We start from the raw sequence: 10,554 nt of genomic DNA, 5'->3' as shown, positions 1-10,554 counted from the left end.
CACGTAAGGCCAAGAACAAGTTTTCATCATACTGTGAGCCCATATAAATGGAGGTTATATAATAAATGTTGTCTCAATGTATTTACCCACAATGCTTAGGTGTGCCAGTGTACAGGTTTAAAGAGGGATACACACCTTAGCATGCTGAAACTGCGTGACTGATTTTGACTTTTAACTTTAAAGACGTTATTGATTGTGACGTGTGCAATTGTTTCTGATGCTTCTGATGAGTCTCTCTCTGTGTGTGTGTGTGTGTGTGTGTGTTTGTGTGTCGTCCGGTCTCTCTTGCAAGGATCTTAATCTCAATGACAATAGCTGATTGTATTAAAGTAATAATAATGATGGTAATAATAATAATGGTAGCTGTCCCACAAAGGGTCCCACTGTGTTGATGTTACAGACTGTGATGACAATTCTGATCAGCTGATGCGATGGTTTAGCTGAAGAATGTTTGCTTGTTCAAATCCAGTGTGCAACTTAAAATATAAAGTCCAACCAGCAGGCAAGAAAATCAATGATGACTGTTAAGACCACACGGTTGTGTCTTGAGCCTTGAAAGATGATAGAACACTGTTTCCCCACAAAGGTTTATTGCCTTCATCTCAGCTCGGCAGAACCGTGGATTTGTTCGACAGTGTGCACGGTGGTGAGCGCCCACAATGACCAAAAGGGGGGAGATGGAAAAATGAAGATGGTAGAAAAAAAAGCTGAGGAATAAAAGCAGAGCTGAGCCGAGGCAGAGAACTGCCAGACCCTCACTGTGCCCGAGTCCTTTACGGGCAGACAGCCAGCGTCCAACATGGGGGGTCTTAGTGTCCACATCTATGGAGGATTTGACCCATGCCGCACCCTGCTGTGTGTGTGTGTGTGTGTGTGTGTGTGTGTGTGTGTGTGTGTTGCACAAGGACAATCAGGAGACTATGGAGTGGGTGTGAGGTGATTATGATGTGGTTATTCGAGTCCCGGATCTGAAAAGCCTGTAATAACAAGCAATATAGGCAATCCACCTGATTACTGTGTTCCAATTTTGCTCTTATGTGATCTTTTGATTTTCGACATGTAAAAACACTGGTGTTAACATTGGGGTGGTCTAGCAGAAAGTCTCAACGTCAGCACGCACACACAATGCCTGATACATTGAATGTGGTGCTCCACTTTAACATAAAAAACCTGAATAGAGATGAGACACATGCATAAGGAGTGCATATGGCTGCACACAGAGTTCCCTGGATTGTTTGATTGGTATGCAGATGATGTAAACTAAGGCCTCTGCAGGCCTCAGCTCAGTTGAACACTGAATGATGGAAGACCTTTTGGAAGATAGCTACGGTGTCCTTCGAGGGGATGTTCTAAAGACTTGGACGCTGTCCTCGAGGCTCATTTTGCATCAATAAGACGCCTCGCGTCTGTTGTTATTGGTGATCTATTCAGCACCGGCGTGTTCATACAAGGACGCAGCAATCAGCCTCTACCTTGGGTGGCACATGGGCAACTATTCATGGACGAAATCACAAAGTAGCCAAATAGCAGCAGCCGAAGTCTCGCTAGTTTATGCATTCTGCTGGCTGCAGATCTGTTTGGTGCGTAGGTTGGATACGGATCGGCAAAATGCCCGCATACTTTATTATTATTATTATTATTATGGCCACTGCGAGCCCATTAGTGTCGCTTTTTGTATAATGTGAATGAAATATTGCAATATCACCCAAAAATGGTGTTACTACATGTTCTCCCAGTGGCAGCGTGGGTTTCCTCCCACAGTCCGAAGGCATGCAGCTAATTGAGGACTCTTAATAGCCTGTCGATGTGAATGGAGCGTGAATGGTTGGCTGTCCCTATATATGTCAGAACCTGTGATCGCCCGGCGACCTGTCCAGGGTGAACTCCGCCTTCGTCCAATGTCAGCTGGGTATCCGCAGAGCTGTTGACTTGGAGACTTGGACTGGAGTCAGATTTGAATCACTAAAAAGATAAAAAATGTGAGAAGGAGGCTCAACTTGTGAGACATGACATACTTTCGTGCTGACTGCCCGAAGATGCTACTTGAAACATGAGAGCGATAACTTTCCAAAAAAGCGATCACGTTTTTTCTACTCTGAGCACTGACAAACTGGTGCGGTTGATGGGGACGCCCAATGACACAGTCTAGAGTTGAAAGCTTTGAAATAAGGTACGGCAGCAGTAAACACGGTACAAATGTTTCTATAACAAGTCTAAACATCAGTCTGATGTCCATCTTAGAATTGTAACTTCATGAAGTTACTATGACCAATGAATGAATGAATGAAGGTATAATGGATTCGTGGATGCAGGATTCAAAGAAATATACGATCACCGGGTCTAATCGAGCAGAGCAGAGTCCTCCCAGTTCACATTGAAGTTCTTTAGATTAGTTTGGGTGGGCCAGTGCATGTGCGTGTGTGTGTGTGTGTGAGTGCGTGTGTGTGTGTGTCTGTGTGCATGTATCTAAACAAGTGCACACACACACACTTGGTCCCCGCAGGGTCATACAACCCTTTTTAACAAATTGCAAGCTACAATAGGCTATACATCCTGCCAAATGGTCACAGAAACCACTACAACACACACACACACACACACACACCACACACACTGTCTTTTGGGCCGTTGGCATGGGAACATCTGAAAGTTGTCCAGGCTTTCCAAATGCTCACTTCTTTCCTCTTTTTTTTCTGTCCTTTCGACTCATTCTCCTGCTCAGTTATAGATGTTCTATATTTAATGCCCTCCTGTAGTCAGCAGTGTTGAGTGGACATTCACACCTTAAACACCAAATGTAAAAACTGTTGAGTACAAACATGTTTGCATCATTTCATATAAACGACCTCATACAGCCTTCTGTCTGTAATTGCCCTTCTGAACAATGTATATAAGCATTCACTGATCTGATGCTACAATCAGCAGGAAGGCTAATTGGTCAGAGAAGGAAACATTTATGTTTTACTTATTTTTTTCCAAAGGATTTATTTACCTTTTCTCCGGTTTCTGCTGTATTTTCTCCATTCGTACCGCCTGCAATGTCACTGGGAATAAATCAATAAACTGGAAATTGACAAGAAAGATGAGGGAAGGGTGAATCAAATTGAGATAGAGAGAGATATCATAAGAGAGGGAGGGAAAGAGAACACATTGGGTCACTCGGAACAACTGCTCTTCATCTATAACTTTTTTTCATGAGAAAGAACAATGAAAAGAACAATGAAAAGAACAATGAAATAACCTGAAGGTTCACCAGACTGAACCGAAAAGGAAATAAAAATAAAATACACATACTTGTGCTTTTTCTTCCGGTAATTATTGATGATTTACTGGAATTTTTACTGAACACTTTTTTATTAAAAGAATATCACATTAGTATAATCAGATTAGCTATTACTGCCATAGTGTTACTGAGCCAATAAGCCAACCCTCAATATGGTTACAACCTCTGTAAATTCCACATATTATCCTGTATTAACCCCAAAAGTCACCCCGTTATATGTTTTTATAATAATGTGCATCTCTGAGGTGAATGTGAGCGTGGAAAAAAACATTTGTTTATTCAAAGAATTTTGTTTTTATTAAAAGAACTCCGGAAACAATGTTAAAAATGTTTTTAAACAATGCTGCTGGGGTTCAACTACCACAAATCACATTCAATATTAACCAGATTTTTTTGTACAGAACAGTTACACAACGTTTATAGAAAATATTAGAAACACATCACAAAAATAAACTAGTAATCATTACTATTATTGTCATCATCGTCAGTGATGACCATTGCTTGATTGTTCCAACAATCATTTTTATTTTTTAGTCAGAAAGTTCCAAAATGACACAGTTCTCAACTACAACAAAGTGTATACGACATAACACATCCAAAAGCTAAATGTGATTAATTAACTCAAAACTGAAGTCAAATGTAATCAAAATGGTTAATTTTCCTCCATTCAAATGTCGTTCATCTGTTCCCGCTTTTAATTAATATTGAAGGTTTAATATAATGGTTTTGTATGATTCAGATTGCCAGGTCTTCAACGTCCATAATTAATTTTTTTTAAAAGCTCATATTAACAAACTGTTCTGTTTTACGCTCAAAATCAAAATATATATATATTTTTTTTACAAATAAGCTGCCTGGTGTTTCCTGTAGAATTTTGTATATATATATATATTTTTTAAAAAACCATTAGAATTTCCTATCAACCCTCAAAGAACTTGACAAAGAAGGAGCAGACGGAGTGCCATCCCTCGCTGCAGTAGCTCTGCACCGGCTCCATGTCGTTCACCACTCCCTCCTCGTCGAACCCAGTCCAATCCTCCGTCTTGATCTCCTCTTCCTCGTCCTTCTTCTTCCTCCTCTCTGCCTTCCCTCCGTCTGAGCTCTTGCTGGCCGGCGGCACTCTCTTCTTCCCCCCCTTCCTCTCCTCCTCCCCGCTGCGTTGGGCGAGCTTCATGTGGGCCTCGGCGGGAGCCTTCTTGCAGGTTTTGGCCTTCAGGACTTTCTCTCCTTCGCAGGCGTTCTGCCTCTTCTTCAGCTTCCCCACCAGCTGCTTCCAGTACTGGCTGGACTTCACTCCGTAGGCCTGGCAGAGGTCCGGCTTACCAGCGTACCGACACCAGTACCTGGAGGGGAAGGGAAGCACATACAAAGAGTGTTGAGGAGGACGAGGTCGGAAAGGAAATGGAGAAAGAACAACGACATCGTGGGAGACAAGAAAGTGCATAAAGTTTCAAATGATTGAAACTTGAAAGAATGAAAGAAACAATCTTCACTTGGTACGTTTGTGGAATGGCTTCAGACAAACCACGCAGAACATTGAGCACATCTCTGTCTTGACAACCACAAAAGTAATCACCTTCTTGCGTAATAAAAGAATATGCAAGAAAGTGCATCTCTAATATTAAGTTATTTCCAATTTGGCAAAAACACTGTTAAAGAAGCTCGTTCATGAAATTTCAAAGCATTCAAGGAAACAATAAAAAACATATTATTACAGTTTGTATATTTCTTTTCGAAATAATTTATGGTAGACTTTTCTGTAAGTTGTAATAATAATAGTAATGCATTTAATTTATATACTCAATGACACTTTACAAAACATAATTATAACATTCTAAAAGCTAAAAAAAAAAAAGAATAACTAAAATACAGGTAAAACAAATAGGGACTTAGTCAGTTGTAAGTGTAATACTGGAAGTGAAAGAGAAAAAAAAACACTTGTTTCAAGAGTAAAGTCGGAACTTTATACTCACAAGAATGATGTTGCTGCTTTTAGTCTAGGGTCTAAAGTTTGGGAATCACTGTACACAATTCACTTAACAGTATTTCACTGTGAAAATACTGGTTAAAAAGGTCATTAAATTCATATATAAGCATTAATTCTCTATGTATGCAGAAAAAAAGGAGAAAAAGGGTCCCCGATGAAACTGAAATGGTGGATGGATCGCAGATGGAACTAACTTTCAAGTCCATAACCAGCGTCTTTCCCCGACCTTCAACTGTCTCACAGTCTCTCCTCTCCAGCCTCATCCCCTATCCTCCAACCTGCTCACCTGTGCCCCCTTGTCACATAACTCCTCCCACTATTCCCCCCTTTCCCTTGTCAGTTCGTGTTTTCTGACTCAGCTGCTCCGTATAAATGATAAATATGTATGAAATGTTCCCCATGAGGCAGGAATCACCACAGGAGTGATTTTAATAATCAGCTCCAGTTGTGAGTGTCCTTCTCACAGTGTTAAAGAATACAGGAGTTAACACAGCGAGAATTTAAAGTTGAAATGACTGAAAATAGACTTGAATTCCTCACCTCTGCTGGACTCCCAGTGTTTCCGTGCTGCAGTTCACCAGCAGGCTGACGAGGCCCTCGCCAGACGTCTGCCAGATGCAGCTGTGGCCCTCCTTGGTGGTCAGCTCTCCGGAGCCCGGCACTGAGCGATTTCTCGCTCTCTTGGCCGGTTCGGGGGACGGCGGAGGCTGCCGGGGTTTTTCGGGTTTCCCCTCACCGGTCTGCCGCTTGGCCTCAGCGACGATGGGGAGGCAGAGGAAGAGAAGGAGGAGGAAACTGCATGGCAGGACACTCATGGTGGCTGGAGACATTTTGGATACAGAAATAAACCATAAGAGGAGAACATATGGAAGTATATCTATTTTTTGCTTTTTTTATTTTGAAAGTCAATGTCATCCATTGATCATTTAGTTGTGTGACAAAAAACAACAAAACTCTATCTGCCTGGTGAAGAAAATGTAAAATGTTAGAGGAGTTGGTAGAGACCATGAACAGAGTTAAATGAAGGGATGATCGGGTGAAACAAATATAAAAGAAATGACACAAAACAGTGGATCCTATATTTTCCACAATGCTTTGATTTGAACCTTTGAATCCATTGATTCTTTTGTTGGGCCATTGGTGCCCGTTAATGTCCATGTACTTAAACCCCATCATCAGGTTTAGTTTTTAGTCTTTAGAACGCTCCGGCCAAAGCCAAGGAGAACATTGTTTCACAGGCTGAATACTACTCACTGTTACATGTCTACTGAACTAAACAAAAAGATAAAGAAATATATCTTTCCCCATCCATTGAATGCTTATCCAGCGGGGGGCTCACGTTCCTCACCCAAGCCCAAATGTTCAAGCTCTTCCTGGGGAACCCTGAGGCCAGGTTAGACGAAGCATGTAAAATCCCTCTATCGTGGTCTGGGTCTTCCGCAGGGCCTCTTGGCATCCTGGTCTGATGCCCGCACCTTCTTTTAATGCGAAGGAGCAGGAGCTCTACTCTGAGCTCCCTCTGGATTTCTGAGCTCCTCCAGCTATCTCTAAGCCTTGGCCCAGCCACCTTCAAGCTCATAGCCTGAGGCGAGGGTCGGGGACATAGACGGGTGGACGGGTAAATGGAAAGCTTAGTCCTGATGGCTCCGTCTCCTCACCACAACGATCAGATACAACAGAGCCACATCATCTGCAAGGAGCAGTATACGGACTCAAGCTCTCACTTTGGTTATGCAAGGACCAGATGGCTCGTATCTGTACAGTACCCCCACCACAGGACTCCCCGGGGCACACAGTCTTTTTAAAAGATGGGAACACCCCCCCCCCCCCCCCCCCCCCCCCCCCCCCACACACACACACACACACACACACTATGTCGGCCACTCCAAAGTCACTGTCCCGACCTGCACGCCACACTGAAGAGGCGTGACAGCCCAACAATGTCTCAAAGCTTTTCCCCATTGATGTAACTTCCATCCTTCTTACCACACATTTAACAGAAGGCCAAAGGGAATGTTTAGAAAACCCATGTGACTATGACAGCGCTATAAATCCGCATTGTACTTCAATACATCAAACGAGAGCCAAAATAAAAAAAATACATAGGCACTTGTAGTGTCAACACTAGCACATGTAATTACTAAGTACTAATCTTTGAAAAGAGATGTTTTTTTCTTGCCTCATCAGTATCCAAAAGGTCCAGAATGTCATAAAGTGACACAGCACGAGTATTAAATGTGTAAAAAAGAAAAAGAACAAAAAAAGAGAACAAAGAGCACAGAGAGGGGGGCGTGAGTCTCTGCCAGCGACTTATTGAAAATCAGCCAAGCGTCAGAAACTCTTTCCCAAGATGTCTCAGACCGGACATGCGGCTACAAAACATCAAGGGAAGCAAAGGTGGAGGAGAGAGTTACAAATGAACTCCCATTAATAATTCATTTCCACATGTATTTTTCTCTTTTAGAAAAAAACAGTAGTATCCAATGCAAAAAAAAAAGAATAACAGGAAAATACAGCCAAAGATAGATAATGTTATCCATCCATCCATTTTCAATTAGATAATGTTATATTATATTATAATTATAATGTGAACATTAAGTTAAATCCTTTGTCTCTTAGTTCTGCCTGCAGCTGATTTCTCAAGTTAGGTGATGTGTGTTAAATTAACACAACTCAATTATAGTCTGTATTAATGAGCATCCATATCCTGTGGCCCCTGTGTTTAAACACTGAACAGGTTGCACCCTTGTACCAGCATACCGTTAATTATGTTGTGAGGTTCCATAATTACTCCCATTAGTAATGTTTGTGTTTGTGTTGTAATGAGCTGGAACATTAAATCAATAGTACATTATGCTTCTGAGCTCAGAAGTGTTTTTGTTTCAGGTATCGCCGAACAAATGAGCCACTTTAGTACGATTATTTTAATTTTGTTTATCTATGTTGCACATTGGGAAGCAAAATAAAAAGCCAGAAAAAACTAAAACATATACTGATCCCAGAGCCTTCCTGCTGAAAACTGTAAATTATAGTTGTGTCTTTTGTTAGCATGATAAAAATCTAATGGTGAGTTATTTTTATATCCCAATGCCAGCAGGAGTACTGGACCAGTACAAACCAATACAATTACTGGTTTGTCCAGCAAGGAAACAAAAATACCACATGTACAAAGGCATTGTGCATATTACAACAGCATGTTAGGTGTACCACAAGATCTCCAACACCCTTATAATACAAAGAATTAAGCGACACATGCGAGCCAATCAGAGTTGAGAATTCTCCGATGACATGGTGTTCTTAATAATTGACAAGTGGTCATGGTATGAAGATTATAACTCGCTCTGGCCTGTGCGGTTACAAAATATCACGCAGATGTAAACCATTGGCATCTATTTTGTGCTTCTAGTGCATCTAAGTCATAGAGAGATCAATGTCAGCAGACGTTTCATTTCATTTCACAAAGTGTTGCTGAATATAAATCGATTTTCTAATCTACTTATTTTAATAGTGTGTGACCCTGCACTGATCTAATGTTCAACTAGAATGTGGACTCAGTCGAGTGCAGATCTCTGCCAGCTGTGTTTGCTGTAATATGTAATAAAATCAATACAACACACAATTGGGTAACCCCCACCCCCACCCCCCACCCCCGCCCCGCTATTTGCCAAAAACATTTAGTTGTGCTAAATAAATATAAAAAAGAAAATATTTAATGGGTTTCCCGGGGTGAATATATATATATATACTGTACATATATATATAATATATATATATATATATAATATATATATATATATATATTATAATATATATATATATTATACATATAATATATATATATTATATATGTTTATATATATATATATATATATATATATATATATATATATAAAATATATACTATATAATTGTGTCCCTTTTTTCTCTCTCAAATTAGTTTGGGCTTTCAGATCCTCCGACAACATATTTCAGATTTCATGTTCATCTTGAAATAAGAATAAAGTATGAAACGGCTTTCCGGTTTCTGGGAGATGAAAAACAAAGACACACAGCACCCAAACAAAAACAATTCCCCCCCCCCCCCCCCCCCCTCCCCCCCTTCCATGCACACCCTCTACCCCTCCAAATGCACCCCTCATCAATAAGTCATGACAGAATAACCTAAATCTTTCCTCTTTGTCTCTCGCGCTCTAATATTTGGTTTAACAACTTTAGGAAGACACAGAAATGCAGAGTTTAGTGTTCGTGGTTGGTTATTCAGTGTGAGCAGAGGCCCGGTGTTCTTACCATGTGACGTTCCACGGCTCAGAGTCGCTGTGGGAATGTGGGGACCACAAACACTTGGATAAAAGAGGGGCGAAGATGAGGATAAAGGAGGAGAGGGTGGAGGAAGAAGGGGGGGGGGGGACTATACGAAGAACTGCCCACCCAAAAAACTAAAACGCCTCCCACATTCACCCCTCCTGACAAAACCCTATATGTGTGTGTGTGTGTGTGTGTGTGTGTGTGTGTGTGTGTGTGTGTGTGTGTGTGTGTGTGTGTGTGTGTGTGTGTGTGTGTGTGTGTGTGTGTGTGTGTGTGTGTGTGTGTGTGTGTGTGTGTGTGAGAGAGAGAGAGAGAGAGAGAGAGAAGAGGACAATGGACACACTTGCCAAGGTTTCGCACTCTGTGGGCCACTGATGACATCTCAGGGGTTTGGATGCTTCAGTTTTAATCATCTAAAGAACGAAATGCCTTTTTATAAAGTGATGGAAGTAAATATATAACAGTAGAGCATCTTGATTTAGTTTGATCTTGTTGAAATGAATATGATAACGTCATTCTACAGTTGCAAAGGATTCTGATGTAAGCGTGAAGGATCTGGTTGACAGTGAGATAGATGAAAATGAGAGTGAGATGTACAAGATATAATCGCTGATGAGCTGTGTGGTTATTAAAAATATCTGTAGATTCACCGTAGTGTTACGCATTGTTTTGTACTACTAAAGCTTGTCATTATATGAGGATTCAATGAGAAAATAATAAACATTATCGACTCTTCAGGGTCAGAGCATTCGATAAATTAAAACAAATTCATGATTTTATATAATAGTCAGGTTCTGAAAGACATCATTTTTTGCCACAAATTCAATACACTTGCTCCGAAGAGAAACAATACTGGATATTCATATTTTCTTTATAGTCTGAAGCCTCACAGACAGTGTTTTTAATGTCATAAGTTGGACAGAAAATATGTGCCAGACTCTCTCGACATAATTAAAAAGCTACAAAAATGATTTTAATC

At 40.8% G+C, this 10,554-nt stretch overlaps 1 protein-coding gene across 1 annotated transcript; it reads right to left on the bottom strand.

The window, feature by feature from the left end:
* Positions 1 to 3,341: 3,341 nt before the first annotated feature.
* fgfbp3 (fibroblast growth factor binding protein 3) lies at positions 3,342 to 9,628 on the bottom strand. Its single transcript, XM_034552638.1, has 3 exons — positions 9,558 to 9,628; positions 5,811 to 6,090; positions 3,342 to 4,626 (listed from the first exon to the last, which is right to left on the bottom strand). Exons 2-3 carry the CDS (start codon positions 6,083 to 6,085, stop codon positions 4,203 to 4,205), a joined length of 699 nt encoding a protein of 232 aa, XP_034408529.1. The 5' UTR covers positions 6,086 to 6,090; positions 9,558 to 9,628; the 3' UTR covers positions 3,342 to 4,202.
* Between the last annotated feature and the right edge of the window lie 926 nt (positions 9,629 to 10,554).

Source organism: Cyclopterus lumpus, chromosome 15 (genome assembly GCF_009769545.1).
Source record: "Cyclopterus lumpus isolate fCycLum1 chromosome 15, fCycLum1.pri, whole genome shotgun sequence".
Classification (NCBI taxonomy): Eukaryota; Metazoa; Chordata; class Actinopteri; order Perciformes; family Cyclopteridae; genus Cyclopterus; species Cyclopterus lumpus.
This window is presented reverse-complemented; position numbering and strand designations above follow the sequence as displayed.

Bases quoted from the DNA above. Each gene is read 5' to 3' on its own strand.
- fgfbp3 (XM_034552638.1), bottom strand. From the start codon at position 6,085: ATGAGTGTCCTGCCATGCAGTTTCCTCCTCCTTCTCTTCCTCTGCCTC. The intron at 4,627-5,810 runs GTGAGGAATTCA...CTTCCCCTCCAG, and splicing joins ACACTGGGAGTCCAGCAGAG to GTACTGGTGTCGGTACGCTG.